This window comes from Pygocentrus nattereri, chromosome 27, assembly GCF_015220715.1.
Source record: "Pygocentrus nattereri isolate fPygNat1 chromosome 27, fPygNat1.pri, whole genome shotgun sequence".
Lineage (NCBI taxonomy): Eukaryota > Metazoa > Chordata > Actinopteri > Characiformes > Serrasalmidae > Pygocentrus > Pygocentrus nattereri.
This window is the reverse complement of record NC_051237.1, coordinates 2,992,737-3,010,278: the sequence shown is the minus strand read 5'-3', so window position 1 is coordinate 3,010,278 and position 17,542 is coordinate 2,992,737. Positions and strand designations below refer to the sequence as shown.

At 38.8% G+C, this 17,542-nt stretch overlaps 1 protein-coding gene across 6 annotated transcripts in view; it reads left to right on the top strand.

Moving 5' to 3' along the window:
• Positions 1 to 17,542, top strand: part of adgrb2 (adhesion G protein-coupled receptor B2) — a 437,226-nt gene that overhangs the window by 317,751 nt on the left and 101,933 nt on the right. For all 6 annotated transcript variants that reach the window (XM_037535324.1, XM_037535323.1, XM_037535321.1 and 3 more), the window contains exon 17: positions 5,973 to 6,099. In XM_037535324.1, coding sequence (XP_037391221.1) covers positions 5,973 to 6,099 — 127 coding nt within the window. The remainder of the gene's footprint in view (positions 1 to 5,972; positions 6,100 to 17,542) is intronic.

Sequence of the window (17,542 nt, the reverse complement as noted above, 5' to 3'; positions counted from 1 at the left end):
CTCTTATCTGATCATATATGTATATGCTATAAATCACAGTGATACGAATCACAAATTCACAAAAAGTTTATAAATGTTTGCTTTTCCACCGTATTTAACGGCAGCATCTCTTTGGCTATATACACTATCTGTGAGTGTATTTACACTGCCGAGCAAAGGCATCCGTAATAGCCACCTGACGGGAAGACCCCTTTCCAGCTCGGGAAGTCCCCTCTCCGGCTGAAGTTTTTGTTTTCAGCTCGGAAAACTGGGCTGGATGCTTGTGCTTTAAATGTGACCTCAGGTTAGTTGTATTGCTTTCGTTGACACCGTTTTGAAACAAAGTCGTCATACCGGCTCATTCACATTGATGGGTTCTCCACGCTCATTTGGCTTAAAGCCAAAATACTCCCACACCGGAGCCGTGGAATGTGGCTTTGAAACAAAGTCCATCTGGACTGGACAACTAAACGTTCTTGCTGGAGCTGTTTAGTTTTAAGAAAGTCCTATTAGCCTCGAATACGTTCGCGAGCTAACACATCTCCACCTGTGTGTGGAGGCACTGTTATTGACGCATGCGCTCTCCGTGTACTGCACTCATTTCCTAACTCATGTCGCTCTCTGATCACAGATTCGTCTTCCCTTCCCAAATTAGTGTTAAGGGGGGGTGCGAGAGGGCAGCACTGCGTGACTTTCTGAAATCTAACGTAGTTGCGGTTTATTGTCATGTAAACAAATTTGCGCGGAAACCCAATGGCCAATTATCGACATCGGCAAAAATGATCGCGGTTAAAAAAAATATCGTACGATAAGTCGATAATGTAATTATCGCGACAGGCCTAGTGTAGGCTGCAGTTTGAAAGTGATTTGGGAGTTAATAACATGTTTATAACTAAACCATAGTGCAGAGGTTTCAGAATGTAACGCTACTGTGCTCAGTTAACGAGGCGTAAAGGGGCATCACCTTGACCACAAATGTTAAATAACTTTAGGGTTTCTAAAGACTTGAGGATCAAAGTCAGATTCGAAACAAATCCCAACTCCTTTATTCAGATGGGGTGAAAAGCCTGAAAAACTCTGCTTCTCTGTCAGATCGTTGCTTGTGTGGACATTTCAGAGATGTTGGTGTAACTATGGCAATGTAAACAAACAACAAGCAATAGATTCCCTTTACTTTTTTTACTATTTTGAATTTAAGTGAAATATGAAGTTACAGAGGCCTGATTGCCTGCAGGTTGAAGTCTATAGTGTTTGTAATGAACAGAATCATGTTGTTAGAAAATCTCTGCCCCCTGCTGGCCAGGCATATTTGCGCTCCTTTTTTTAAACACTCCTGGTATGGATGAAGATAAAAAAATATAAATACATTAAAAAAATCTGGATACATGGATGGACAAGGCCAAAGACAATATCGCCAAAATTTGGAAAGTCACATTTCATAAGCACTGAAGTTAGTTTAATTCTTTCTTCATTAGCTTTCAAACTGAGAGTCAGTTTTCATTAAGTTTTTGTCTGAAATTGATGTAGAACATGTTGATTTCTGTGGCCTGTTGTAACTGATAAAAGAGCTAAGCAGCTGCGTCGAAATGACATTGGCAATCATTGGGGTCCAAGCACCATGCACTGTTATGAAGCCAGTAGAAGACAAGTCATAGGAGTTTTTTATAATAGCCTAGAGTTTTATTGTACTAGGCTTAAAAGATGTGTGTTAATATACATGCAGTGACTGTTTGACGTTGGTACAGCAAGATAAAAAAATTAAATCAAACAGAAAACATTTTTGGATCTGACTTTAATTTGCATAATTCTTAAATGTAATTAGCTTAATATTTCTGCAACAGTTAGCCCTCTATTTTAGTCTTTAGTCTCACCTGAATTTTGTATTAAAGCCAATAGAATTCCCTATATATTCCCTTCAATAGCATGGCCCCCGCTGTAGGGGATTGGTTTTTGAAGCTTTTTTCACTGCTCATGTCTGGCAAGAATATTTAAATGGAATATCAAAATCACAGTAATAGCTCTTCTAAGTCATGTATGTCTTTATTAAGAATTTTAGTCTACTAATACATTTCTTCCGATATGGTTATTAGTTATGAATGTCCTAGTCCATGGTCTGAGAAATCTCAGCTGCAAGTGGTTGCATTTATGCCCTTAATGCTCAGCTAGTCTGATGGGCATTTGAGCATTTGGCTAATGTAAGCTGCTTTGGCCAAAATCATCAGCAAAAATGCATGTGCAGTGACAGGCTGTTGTGTGTGTGTGTCTGTGTGTGTGTTTGTGGGAGTAGGTGAATCAGAGATGTGCCCTTTGTTTCAGTGGAGTTGTGTCTTTAATTGCATGTGGTGCTGCAGCAGAGTTAAAATGTCAGTGAGATGGTGAGAGTCCCTCCTGTAGCGAGATTCACACTGCGCGGTGCAGTGTGATAACGACCCAAACGGAAGGAGGAATATAATCCTCTCTCTCCCTTTCCGTCCTTCCCCCTGCCTCCCTCTCTCTCTCTCTCTCACACTCTCTCTCTTGGCCTCTCTCGCCCTCTCTCCTCTCTAATCTTCTTTTCCTGTGAAAAATGCAATCCTGCCACTTTATTCTCTACAACAATTTAAGCAAACTCTACATGTAGGCTATCATATTAGTGAGGTCAAAAAGCAAGAACTCACTGAGTGAGTGTTTAGAGTGTAAATGCCACAGACATTTTTGTGCTTTAAGATGAATCTGAAGCTTCGTGTACATTAACGGGCCCACTTACGATGCTTTTTGTGGTTTTATATCATAATTATTTTTTACATGACCACTTTCAGCTTCTCTTTATCCCTTAGAATGAAATGAGCTCTGCTCTGACTAGCTGCCGTCTCTTCTAGCAATCCATGCTGAAATGCTCAGCATCAGTTAATGGGGCTAAACTACTGTAGGCTCAGTAGGCAGATGCATGTGTGAGAGTTGTTTTTTGTGACGCACAAAAGCAGTACATGTGCTACTTTTGCAGCTCAGCTTAGTTAAACATATTGACCGCATGGATTAGAGCTTGTTAGCATTTTACATCAAACCTTGACAAATTCATTTTCCGTGACGTGGCCCCTTTAAAGGTCTTCCGTCATGTAACCAAGGTAATGAACCTAGTAACCCTACTACAACCAATGCGTGAAGTTCTCAATGAGCTGTGGGTATTTCTCAGTGCTGCAGTAATAGATTGAGGAACTTCTTTGTAATGCTTCCTTCATGCTCTTTCATGTGTGTACTGTAATTAATTAGCACATGATTATTAATAAACAGATTTCACATGTGAGAATAGCATGCTCTCCTTGTGACAGTCATTCCGATGACAGTGCGAGTGGGCATACACGCACCCGCTGTGAGGAGACTGTTAATTAGACTAGTACAATTAAAAGCCCTGAATGTTCATAATTGCTCCGAACATCAAACTTTTCATTAGCAGGCTTTAAACTCATTAACCAGTGAGAGGAGAGGCGAAGCTGTGGCTAATAACACGAACGAGGGAGCGGAACTGAGATGGGGCTAAAAATGGACAAGTCAGTGCACTGAATTATAGTGGAGTTTAAAATTTGATGATTACAAGAAAAAAGTCATTAATGCATGATATAAAAAGTGGGAATACAAAAGTGACCACTGATCCTGTGTGGGACGGGACGGGTGTGAAAACGAATAGTGGTGATGCTGTTTAGTGTGTTTCCATGCCCTTTACGGTAATGGTTTATGAAGCTCAAAGTAACATGTAAACACCCTTTTTCTGTTCTTTCATTTCTTCCCTCCACTTAAGAGCTATATCTTTAGTAAGCTGGGAAAATTGCTTGTGAGAATGTTAATGGAATATAATAGCGTGCAGGCACAGAGAAAGTACAGAGGCACAGGCACAGAGAAAGTACAGAGAAATTACACTTAGGTGTTTGTCAAAGTTGTAGTCAATTATATTCGAGGTTTGGAGCCAAAAATATACTTATATAGTGAAAGTGAACAGTATTAATATTTAAATGTTAAAAGGAAAAAGTACATGCTTCAACCCATAAATGAATATTTTTGTTTGTTATTGTGTCCTGCAGGGGACTGCAGTTTACTAGTTCTCACACAAAGACAAATCAGTATAGAGGTGGGCGGTTCAATTGTAAAATGAGTTTGGTTGGATGCTTTAATAAGAAAAGCAAATTCAAATGCAGAGAAAATGTGATGACTGACTGGCAAGAGAAAAAAAAATGCATGTCCTGGATTTTGAGCTTTGTAATGAGTGCTTTGAAGGTCTAAATGAAAATGTAAGGGCGCTTTGATTAGCATTTTGTGATTGCGTCACTGTGAGGCTGGAGACACACTGCCATTTTACTAACTTGCTGTGTTTCACTGTGTATCACTACAAGTCTAAAAACCATCCACCTGACACTGTAAGCTGTATACCTCCATTTAAAACAAACAAAAAAAAGCCTGCAGCTTAGTCGAAAAGACAAAGACTGCGAAAAAGAAAGTACTCATACTCACACATCATACAGAACAGTGACTGATTGGACGCGCTCTGGAAAGGTCAGCGGCAATGTGGAATTTGATTGAACAAAACAGAGCAGTTAAATGATGAATCCAGGCCATGTATGGCACCCAAAGTAGCATGACATCACTGTTTGTTCCTTAAGTAAACAGTGGCACCTTTCACACCTTTTAAAATGGTCTATATCTTACATTTTTCCAGGTCAATTCACAGTGTGTGGTTTTATTTATCCTAAATCCAGTCTAAATTCATTTTTAACCTCTATTGTGCCACATTCAAAATCTGTCTGAACTGAAACACAGCTTCAGCCTGAATGGGTGGGGCTAAAGTGCTGTATGCTGAATAGGCAGATAACCATGTGAATGTGGTTGATTTCTGTGATAACACAACAATAGTAAATTCAGAATGAGCTGTTTTTGCAGCTTAGCTTTCATATGTGTACTGTATGGACTGGGGAATGAACCTTTCACAGTGTTCGTGAATTCATTTGAGCTTTTCATTTCAAAAAAGTGAAGAAAATTAGGATCGCAAAGATGTAGGACCTTTAAATAGAGTGATGGGATGCAGTTAATTTAGTCAGCAAAAGTGTCTTGTTTGCTGGTTTTCACATCAGTCTATTGCAAATCATTATTGATGAAAAGATGTATGAAAGTTCTTATCACAGACTAATGCCATGTCATCTTTGAAGTTGTTGAAATGTTTGGAAATTTGAAAAGAGCGACTGAAGTAGAGCTTTTGCATGGGAATCAGACTTTTACCTCAATTATGTTATCATTATCCTTAGAAGTCTACTTTTGTTTTATTATACAAATTATAGAGATAATTATATTCTTACATAACTAATTACATAAATGCCATTTATGTTTCTTGTAAACATGTTTGAGTCTGCACATCTTCCTTTTTTCTGTTTATTTCAGTATTGAAATGTGACAAAAACAGGGCAAAAAAGACGTCTTTCTGTCAAACAAGACTGTACACACAGTAGCTTTTCATCGAAATTCAGATCGTCATATATCGCCTCTTTTACTGACTACAGCAAATCTGGTGTCAACTGAAAATTTCAAATCTGCACTTTTGACAGAACGTCTGATTGTTTGTGAGCCACAGCTAAGAAGTAATTAAATGATGTGCCATCAAAGGGATAAATTCCATATTTAATCACTCCTGCCAGGCAGTGTGGAGGAAAATGGTTCCAAAGAAAGAGGAGAGAGTGAACAGCATGTGTGGCTGTGGAGAGAGTTAGAGGTCAGAGTGAGTGCCGTAACTGATCTGTTCAACAATAAGATTTCATCAGTTAAAACTGCAAAATGCAGCTCACGCCTCCCTGTAGAGACAATGCCTTCTCATGTTATTGCTTGCTGAACCCTCCAATTAGCTCACCATTTAAATGGCTTCTCTCTCTTCCTCTCTTCCTCTCTCTCTCTCTCTCTCTCTCTCTCTCTCTCTCTCTAATTCTCTCTCTCTCCCTCTCTCTCTCATGTATGTTTTCCACCTATCCTATCAACAGAGAGGCTGGCGAGGAAAACTGGGACACGGAGGGCTGCCAAACACTCCCGTCCCCGGCAGTCCACACCAAATGTCTCTGCAGCAAGATCTCCACCTTTGCAGTGTTAGCACAGAAAGCTAAAGACCCGGTGAGTGCCACCTTTACCTTCACACCCAGCACACCTCTCAGGTTCTGCTCTGCAGAGTCATGGTGCATGGCCTAGCCATCGTGAGGAACCTTTTAATTGAGTGGTTTTGTTGAAAGGTTCTTTGGAGAAGCAAAGGTGGTTCTATGGAATCGCTCCGAAGAACACCTTTATTTTTAAGACTGTAGACACTGATCTCCAATTGCAGTGCCATGTGGGGTGATGGGAATGAAATTTTTCTAGCGCTTTCTTCTTCTACGTTAAATACTTTGATTTAGAATCATATCACAGGGAATTGTCTCGTATTACACCTTTGTTTGGCGGGCGGCTGGGTGGGTAATGAGATGAGAGTTATGCAGCGATGTGTCTCGCAGTAAACAGGGTAAACACGGGGTTCTTTAGTAATGATTCCACTGTCAGAGATGTTGAAGGGTTGGGCTGAAAGATCAGGACTGTCATGCTCGTCAGCATCCAGAAGCAGGCTGTTTAGATTGCTCTCCACGACCTTAGCAGGAGGTGGAAGGTGGGTGGGTGTCACATGATCAGCGATCCATGATTTATTTTTTTAGTTTTTTGGATGTGAGTCTCTGCTGCAGAGACTTTTGAATAAATAATGATGTGTACGGCAGGCAAGTCTCTTCATTTTCTAATGTGAGATTATTATATTGCTTTGCTTGCTTTGTCTTGGCTTTATTTTTGGGACATTGTTTATAGTATACAAAAGTTTGGGCACCTTTTTTTCAAAATGTAAAATTTCTGGTCAACTTAGCAAATAAACAGTAATTACGCACACAAACTTGAAGTTTGTTGCCAAATGTAATTTTGTTGTTTGTTATAACTTAATTTCACATAATTTCATATTTGGTTGATATTCCATGTTCAAACGTTTTCATACAATTGTATTTTGTTCCTGCAATACAGCGATTGGCCTTGGTATTAGATATTGGGTAACGGAGTTTTGGTGAATTCTAACTCTATATGTTTTTGTCGCATGTGAATTAAAAAACATTGGCTACTGTTTACATTGTGTGAGCATTTCAAAATGAAAGCTTATTCTTCTTTTTCTCAAGCCACATAAATTATAGCCTAAAGGCCTTTAGATAGATAATAAAAACAATAATACATAGCTGCTTTAGTTATGCCAAACACATTCTTTACCTTTCAGAGCATCACAAACTGCACCTATTTTTACATGGCCTTTCAAGCTGACACGGCAGAGATGCCTCTGAACTCGCATGCGTAGGAGCAGTGAAAACGCACAGTCCAAAATCTGCAATAAGAATTTCGTATGGAGGCCTGAATAGGAGAACTTATCCGAGTATCACATGTTAGGCTACATGTCTTTCACCACGGCAATTTCAGTTCCTGTGCACTGAATGCATTTTGATACTGCAGTAGTGAACATACTTAGCTGATTATGTGTTGTGTAATATGTTGTTTTTAGGGGTGAGTATTCAGGTACCTGTTAAGAAATACTAAAGCATGTAAAGTGCTGTTTGGACCAGCCTTGGGAGATGTGAGGTTTCATCCTGACAGTGGCGTTTTAGTGCATGCTCTTGCGGTTTTTTAGCTGCTCTCTGTATCTAGCTACAGAGCTACTGTAGTATTGTGAATATTAGCCTCATTCAAAGAATATAAACCAGATAACCTGGATCAGAAGTCTGCTTGTGAATGATAAATGTGTTTTTCAGAGCCTAAAGACATTTGACGTCAGTTGTAACTGCAGCATATCCTCAGTCTGCTAAAACTAATAGCGGGCCCTGAAAATGATGTGACCTTTCTGCCCTTTATCCGTTGTGATTAATTTCTATACCGCTTCTTATCGCATTGACCGGCTCCCCTGTGCCGAACCAACAGAAGACCCACCATATGGCCAGCGCCTACCCAGGCCCAGGCCCATGTTTGCCCTTTCTCTCTACCTCTCATTTTCTCTTTCTCTCTCTCTCTCTCTCTCTTTCTCCTCCACAAGTCACGAGTGGGAGAGAGGCTGACCCACTTTTGTTTAGCGTGGTAGCATTTTTTTTTTTTTTCTCTTCCTGAAAGCACCCCCATTAAAGTGATTGATATGCATGGCGGGTGAAGGGGACACTGGGAGATGGAAAATAGCCCTGAGGAATGAGCAATATGGGGCGGGGAAAGTGGAGCCAGCGGCCAGTCACTGTCACCCAGGAGCTGGACCATGCACAGCTGGCTAGTGCCAACAATGCTGCTTTCACTGAGCTCAGCCAGAGGGAGCGTGGCAGTCAGTCAAACATACACACCCACAGAGAAAGAAAAAGAGAGAGAGTTTCCGCAGCTTAAAAAAAAACAACAATATTCAAGAATGTAGCAACATTTTCAAAGCACACATGCAAATTCCATGAGAGTCAGAAACACTAACAACAATAGTCAGGAATGTTGCTGAGTTTACATAAACACAGGATCCACTTATTAATGGAATGGCATCTGAATATTCTAGTTTGCTCATCTGTAGTCACAGTGCTGTTCAAGTGAGCAATAGGGGTGAGAATTTTAACCACTATTCCTATTTGAATATCTGTATTTTTTAACCCTTTCACTGACAATTTCTGCCTTTTTTCTCATAGATTTGTAATAAATGTCACCTGCTTTTATGTCAAATGGCTTTCTGAACAAGAGTGCTCATAAATAAAAACAAAACAAACAATCGTGTGCAAAAGTTTGAATAACTCTGGTCAGAGTACATATTTTTGTTGATTTTCTAATGTGACTCAGATCTGATGTTCTCAGAGCTGTTTGGACAAATCTGATCTTTTCAAATCCGACCTGAGCCACTTTCATATTTGGTCTTAGATGGGATACTTAGCCAGTGCGGGTAATTTCAGGACGCCGGTTTGTTTACATTAATGACAGATTTGAATCTCTTACGTAAATGAACATGAACCATTGTGTCAGCAGAATCGGAATTGAGAAAAAATGAGGCTTGTAATGTGATTGTACCCGAAATACATCACCAGTGAGACATTCGGTTTGATAAGAATTTCAATATTGCACAAAAAATAGCTATTAAAAACAAATTGATATATTTTACAAGAACACAGATGCTTTAGCGTTCATTTAATGCGTGTAGCTAGCCTAAGAGATTATCCACACCTAAATGTTTGATTAATTTAGCAATTTATTCTTGTTTTTTAGCCAGTTGTGCTTTAGAATGTTACTAGCTGTGTTACTTTACAGTTTTACATGTACAAATCTGCTTTTTTTGTTAGAAATCTTTCCATAATTCTTTCTATGTCACTATTTCACTTAAGGTGATTCTCTTCTAAAACTTCTCTGCATTTCTACATCACATTAAATGCATATTTCACTTTGCGTACCTTATTCAAATAGGTGTTTGTATAGGCCTGCTCATTCTTATAGACCAACTGAAAAAAATAATAAGAGAAGATGTTTAGGTGTGGACGCATAAAGGAAGAAAATCCAGCCTCAGTGAAGAAAACCAAGGCCTGAATAGGTGAAGTGAGAGGTGTTAGAAAGGCAGGGAGAAAACAACAGTGGTGTACTGACAGAAGACAGGAGCTGAAGATGCTGCTGAAGGAGTTCTCACAGCAGCTAGAGCGGCCAAGAGGAAAGCTCTGGCACTGATGCCTCTATGCATCTCTGAGCTCTCTATTCTCTCTGAAAATCGCTGACTATCAGCCTAGGGTTCCTGAATTTATTTGAGAATTTAGAGGGTTTTTTTGAAGAGCTGTCATTCATGCTTGTGTTTCTGCTATTTCCTTTCTGGGGAAGAAAAGCCCTTTTACACCAGAGCATCAAGGCCTGCGGTTTCCTTTCATTTCGTTTATGCTGAGCCATTATCAATCACGTCTGTCTGGATCTCTCAGGCTTAATGGATACAATTCTGCTTTCTACTTATCTATATAAAACATATGCTGCCTCTTACCTCACATGTAAATGATTCAAATATGGACTGTAATAATACCATTAGGTGCAGTTCCAGTGATATAATATCAGGGAAATAGAAATGTATTTATTACACTGCAGGTGTGGGAAATTTGATCCATTTATAGTTTGACTGAATTGACTCACAGTGGGTGGAACAACCTATGTTAATACTGGCTAGATTGTCTGTAAAACTGCAGGCAGTTTATACAGAGTAAGGCTTGACTGATATGCTAGTTTTGTGGCCCACACAGATACAGATTTTAGAGGCCTAAAATATCAGCCAATGGATTCTATACATTTTATTTTTTTCTTCCCCAGAGAGAAAAAAGCAGAAACACAAACCTGATTGACAGATCTTCAAATAAACCTCTGAAATCTCAACTAAATTCAGGAGCCCCAGGCTGATAAGCAAATTCCTAGGTAAATAGTGCTGTTCTGACTGATATGATCATAGTTCTCAATGGTCACATTTCCATTTTGTCAGATAAACAGCAGAAACTCATAGGTAATTAGAGGTAGAGCCACTGGGAACAGAGGCTCAGATATTATTTGTAATTTTTTCTCATTTATTCATTAGTTGGCTTCATTAAAAACGCTGCACTTGAACCCCTGCAATATAACACCGACATGCTGATGCCTTAAATATGTTGTGACAGATGTTAAGATGCTGTTGTGAGGTTTTGTCTAGTAATATAACATTGTTATGTTGTCATTGCTGATTACTGCCGTGACAAAAGATATCATTTTTGATGTTATGACAGCTTATGTTACATGCAGATTGTATGCTGAGTGCTCTTATTGCCACCATACCATTAAAAATCAAGACATTTTATTTTATTGTATTAAATTTGCGGAACTGTGTTCTCTGTAGAGGATGTTTTAATCTTTTTTTTTTTTTTTTTTTTTACTGTGCGTTCCCCTGTGATGTAGCTGAACTGGTATGACTGATTGTTATAACAAGCTGGTGAATCAAATGTTGATGCACTGCAATGTAGTAAGCACAAAATGCTGATCAGCGTGTATGTAATGTATTGAAATAAGCTTTTAGTTTGGCTGCTTGGCTAAGTGCCGCTATGTAATTTCAGCCACCCACCTCAGTTAGAACCTTTTTTCTGTTCTTTTTATTTTCTCCTTTTTTTTGTCAACCATCATGTCTCCCCTAGTTTGGGAACCGGTGATTGAAAACCACTTCCTCGTGTTTACACAGAATTACAAATCTGGCGTGTATTGCAATTATGGATTCTATTTATTTTCTTTTCATTTGGACAAATAATGCCTTTAAAAATGAAATACATTTGAATATATGAAAACAAGCAAGAGGAAAATATTAATTTAACCCATTAAAATCCCAGGCTATCTCAGTAACTACATGGACAACAATGCAAACTATCTGAGCTGTTGTTAGAGTGTGAAAATGTGATGTAAAACTGCTCAATTAAGGGGGCAATTTCTGAACAAAGCTACAGTGCAATCATAACACTGTTCCTTTACGCTGTCCTACAGCAAATAGCATATTGCCCCACAAATAACACAGATGCAAAGTCGATAAGAATTTGCGGGCAAATGTCCATGTCACACTGACCTGAAGCAGGAGGCTAACTTTGCCAGTCAATGCCTGTCAATATAGCCCCCAACCCTCCCCCCTTGAAGCTGGCATTAAAGCCCACTGGGTGCTGCCTGCTGCAAGAATGTCTGGTGACATTTGCAGATGGGGGAATAAACAGCACCATTAGTGCACAGTCATTTTCCTTCCATTAGCCAGGCTGTGTACAGGTCAGTGCATCTTCATCAGTAATGTTCTCCAGAAACCAGCAAAGCATTTCACTCAACCAGAAAGACCTTTTTCGTAACACTATACAAAGTTTTTCACAACTTCTGCCTGCAGTGAGAGTGCTGGAACAGCACAGCTTTCTCACGCTCCTCTTTTGTTTTGTTTTTTTATACCTCCATCAGAGTGAGAAACCTTTCAATAGACTGCTTTTATGCTGAGAGTGGCAGAGATTTTAACAGCAGACTTCAGAAGACTTCAGTTCTACAGATGCTAGAACTTTCTTTATTCCTAATTTCTGTTTTTTTTGCTTTGTTTTTATGACTTTGAGCAGAAAAAGAGAGACTTGCATCCTTTTTTATAATTTAGTGTTACACACTGTTGCCAAAAATAGAGAAGTTTCCAAACTGGTTGCATCAGTTGTGCTGTTTACAGTTGAGTCATCTTCATGGGCTAGTGTTGAACATCTCACGTGGGATACTACCCACACAATAGTGTGGATGAAATACTACTGGGGATGTCATGGATTAAATTATGTATGAGACGCATTCACATTAAATCCAACAAATCTTTCTGCCCTACCGTTTCCTCTTTTTGTGGTATCTTAGAGCAGGGGTCTCTCTTGTGGGTGTTTTACCCATGTTGGTTGATTATGTTCACTGTAAAGTTATGTGAGCAGCTTTGAAGCAGTGGCAGTACATTATTGGTGGGATTGTCATTAAGCGTGAAAGATATTTAAGTTTAAACAAGGAGAATTATTTCAATAAGCAATACCATTGCGATCCAAGTTTAGTTACAGAGTACCACATTACTATATACCATATTACCATTGTACCATATTACTTAATAATCCATAACATGCCAGTTTCACAATATTTTGGTTATCAACCAACAAAAGCAGAGAACCACTGGATGTGTCTATGTGTCTGGATGTGTCTGGATTGTCTATTATATTATTATAAATTATTGACAATGGTGCTAATGCTACCAATTTTGCAAACACATCTCAGCATACATCATCCAGCTCAGTATGATAAATTGGTTGGCTCTGTAGTGGAGGGAGAGGGTCTATCAGTTTCACTGACTGGCGCACTCGTCCATTTAGCTCTCTCCATAAAGTAGATCTCATGTACCAGAGTTTTTGTTTCATTGTTTAAAATCTTTCCAAGTGCCTTTCAAAGTATGTATATATGTGTAGTTAATAAGTCGACGTTCTGTTTGTGTAGCCCATAATTAAGTGCAATAGTTTCTATTGCTTAATGTTTTGAATTAACCATGTTTCCATGTTTTACTGACTATTTAAAGGCAAAAAAGAATGTATAAGACACATAATGTGTGTAATAGCATTGCTTATTCATATGATTTATCTGCAATTTAAAATGTTGTGATGTGTGGTAACATCAATTGATATCCCAAGGCTAATTGACATTGACACAGATACATCTGTGAGCCTTGATGCTGCCTGATTTTATCCATCAACCATGTTTATTTTTAGAGTTAGCAGGTTAAACAATATTATGCATAAAAGTCTTTTTGACAGTATTTGTGCAAATTCTTGGGAATAATGCCAAAGCCCACTCATAGCTGTAATTTGAGCACTCTGTTTAAACCACATTTGGGCCAAAATGATGTGCTTTTAGCAGTAGTTTGGAAAAGAACATTTTCAAATCATCCTCCTGCTTAGGCCAAATACTCTTCACTCCGAAGAAGACTTTGATTTACATAAGGCTGAGTGATACAAATTATGTCCAGTATTATCAAATAGATGTTACATTAATGAAACCCTGCAGGAGTTTGCTTTTGCTAAAAGGTTAAACATTCAAACACATGTTTCTAAATATCTTCATATTTTAGTTGATCAGACATAAATAAAAGCATTCAGAGTGGTTTGGTGGGAAATTTTTAATTAGAAAGAAACTTTACGGTGATCTCTTTACAGTGGTGGGGAAAGGAGCAAGGGATTGCAATGTCTACAGCGGAAATATAGCCACTTTAGTAACTATCCAACCCGCCTATGAACCTACATGTGTCTTTTTCAGTATGCTCTACTGATGATGTAAAAATACTAGTAAACTGAATGAGACCTGATTTCTTTGGGCATTATTTTCTATTGAAAGCATTCTAAGAATGATACAGGCCAAAAGTTTACCTTTAAACTGTTGCGAAACAATGTTTCATGCGTCAGCTTGAATCAGCGTATTCATAAGCATTTCATGTACATTTCATGTAACTTTTAGAGGTATGAAATTCTTCAGATGTTAAACTGTTCAGATGTTTCTGTCGACCACCACTGTGAATTGATAAATGTTTCTAAAATGAAACATTTATCATCAAACCTCTCATTAATTCACTTTGTTGAACATTTCTGGAATTCCTCTTAAATTGAAAAGTAACTGAGACAATTTAAATGTCAAAATCTTTGATAGGCAGTGGAATGTATGGACCATGGAGTTTGATTGTAGACGAGTTTACTGTTGCAGATAACACATACAGTAATACCATGTTCTTTTACTAGTGTGGTAGTGCATAGGACTGTGGTAGGAAAGCATTACGCAAGGTTGTGAATTGTGGAATAATGTCTGGAAAAGAGGTTATGCCTGATAACATAATGACCATCTCAACCTCAGTGCTAACCGCTTATTCATGGCTGGGCGTTAGGGCAGAGGGGGGCTGTAGGAGAGAAAGGCATGCAGTGCTGGATTAACCTCTATGTTTAATAGAAAAGAAAGGGAGGGGGTAGGATTAGGCCAATGCTGCCAGGCCGTTTACAGTGGAGGGGGTATCGCCAGCTAATCCTGTTTATTCCCTGCAAAGCCTGCCTCAGACAGATCGACATGGCCTGGCTAGGCAGTAACTATTTGCCACAGCTATGTTATATATTTAAAGCATTGAGATAATGGCTGCACTAGCCACCTTCTATCTATGCTGCAGTGACTACAAGCCTCAAGAGCCTAGGGTTTGCCATGCTGGTGACATAGCGCTTCAGTTCTATGCCAATCAGTTACCCAATGATGGATGATGGGAGTCGTAAGCAGTGAGTGGATAGTGGCTTTTTTTGGCCATAACAATTTGTCGTGTGTCAGTTTCTCTGTGCAACATAATGGCGTTGAGCTGATTTATTGGAGTACAAGATCAAATGAGAGGCATTCAAGTAGAGACAAAAGGCGCACACATGCGCACCATCGTACACACACCAGCGCCACCACTGAATTCTTTCAGTATTACCTCCAAAGTATCCAAACAGACGCACCCACACATTTGTGTCCTGCACCAGAGGACTAACCTGCCTTGCATGCTAAAAGGCTCTGTAGCTGACTGGCTGAAGGACGAAGGCCACTCTGTATCTGGGGATCCGCATTGTCGACTAATCTGCCTCAGGCTTGTTGACACATCTTTTGGTCCCTGTTGCTGCACCCCAGCACACACAAAAATTGTTTTCAAATGCAGAACATACATCATGTATATACTATGCATATAATGTATAAAGCACTGTGAAAAAGTCAGAGACCGCCCTGTATTTATTTCACTAATTTTTTAATCATTTTTTATGGGATTATAGAGAAGACACGTAAACAAGGATGGGGATAAATAAAAATATAAGGAGCCTAAAAATAATGAAACTGTATCCATCAGATAAACAGTACAGCTTTCACCTTTGAGAGAGAGGAGAAAATCAAGCTCCACTCTTGCTTCAGATGTGAAAAATCCACAGGTGTTTCTGTTCATCCTTCCACTGTGAGAAGACCACTCAGAGCTAGGAGTCTGAAAGGATGTGTGGCTGTCAAGAAGTCCTCACTGAGAAAAGGGAATAGCCAAAAAAGAAGGAAATTTGCACACTCAAACTGGACATCTGATAGAATGGAAGTTGTACTAATAAATAACGAGTAGACATACTAAATACAAAATCAAAGTTTGGTTTGTTAATATAAAAAAAATCATCTTATGTATATGTAAGTATATGTATGTGTGTGTATATACCTTCTAAACATAACCATAAACCTAACCCTGACTACAACCTCAATAACTGAAAATGAATGATTTTGCCCTTTTACAAAGGTAAACATCGAATTATCAAAACCTTGTATCTCCATTTTTCAAAACCTCCTTTATCAGTTTTTGACATAATTTGAAAATGCCTGTTGCTCTTTATATTGTATGTAAATTGATTATCATGATGAATGGACCAAAAGAAATTGCACAGAATGACATGGAAAAATGTCTGGTTCCATTGACTTGCATTAAAAGTAAAGCATGACTTTTCTTTTTCCCGTAAAGTTACCGTTTTGGAGACATGAGATTTTAATCTGAAAGCATTGATATAGTCTTTCTTTAAAGCACTTTAAAAAGGTCCTGGTGGTGAAGATTAGCCCTGTTATCCTGTCTTGATTGCTTTTATGTTTTCAGGATGTTTTGTTCACACATAGACACACATGCGCGCACACACACACACACACACTACATGGTGTTAAGTTAGTGTCACATAACATCTGTCATCTCGTGTTTTGTGTCTTCCGGTATCCAAAGATTCCTTTGCTCAGGGCTATAGAGTCGAGTCACACAACGCCATTTAAATACTCAAACTACCAAACTCTTTGGTTTAAACACTCCTTAAAACTGTCCATCCCTGAAAGGATGTCAGTCAGAGCCCAGCCAAGGTGGCCTTACCACTGCATGAGTTTTTGAACTTGAAATTAAGGCGACCTCTCAGTGGGAAAAATGTTCCAAAGGCATGTGACCATATGTATTTAACCCTGTGTTCCTGCCCGTCACCTCAGTAATACATGCCATTAGCAGTAAGTGAAAATCAAGCAGCGTACAGGAGCCTGTTCAGTTTGAGGCATTCATGCATACAGCAAGGACTTTACGAAGGGTTTTATTTATTAATTTATTTATTACTTTTTTTTTTCTTTTTTTTGTCAGAGGAGGCCAGGACTCTTCAGTAAAACTGATGATAATGTGTTGCTTTTTAATGCTAGTCCAGAAGCTCTTCTGCCCAGTTCTCAAAGATTTTCAGCCCATAAATCATTATTATGGTTGGAAACTAATTCCACACACTGGAAATAATACCACAAGTGAGCTTCCTTCCTGTTAATACAGATTTTTAAAACCAGAGCAAGGCCAGCCTGAGCTGCATTCCTAGCTCTGTTGTCACGTCAGCCTTGATCATGATGTATGTTGATGTAGACAAGAAGGCTAAGCTTCTCCTTATCCATTTGTCATGTCTGCCAAAGTATTCCACATACTAGATTCCCTTCTGCTTATAAAAACATCTTTACTTCAGGTTGACTTTGACTGATGAGCTCTTATATTGCTTTACCAAACATGTATTCTGTTTTATTCCATTCCATATGGCACTGAACATATTTGCCAGGCAACATTGTACGTTTTCATTTTGAACTCAGGCAACCCAATGTCAGCTCAGTTAGTCTGGGGGTCTCTGTGCTTGGCCTTCGATGCAGAATTTAGGGGTACATTTTCTAACATTCTGTTTTGTTTTGACATTACCGATAATAGATTGTCTTATTTTGGCACTAGCATGGTCACTTTTATTGTTGCTGCGAGACAAAGAAAACAGAGATACCTTTACCTTATTTACTTCAACAGCAAAAAAAAAAAAAGCCTTACATTTTGTGAATGCCTTATGTCATATTATTCTTAATATGATGAAGGCAGTAACCCTGTCTAAAACATGTTTTAAACTGTTTTTTATCCTAATACTGTGGATGTATTCTACACCCATCAAGTGTCTCAAAAACAGCTTTTCTTTCCTCT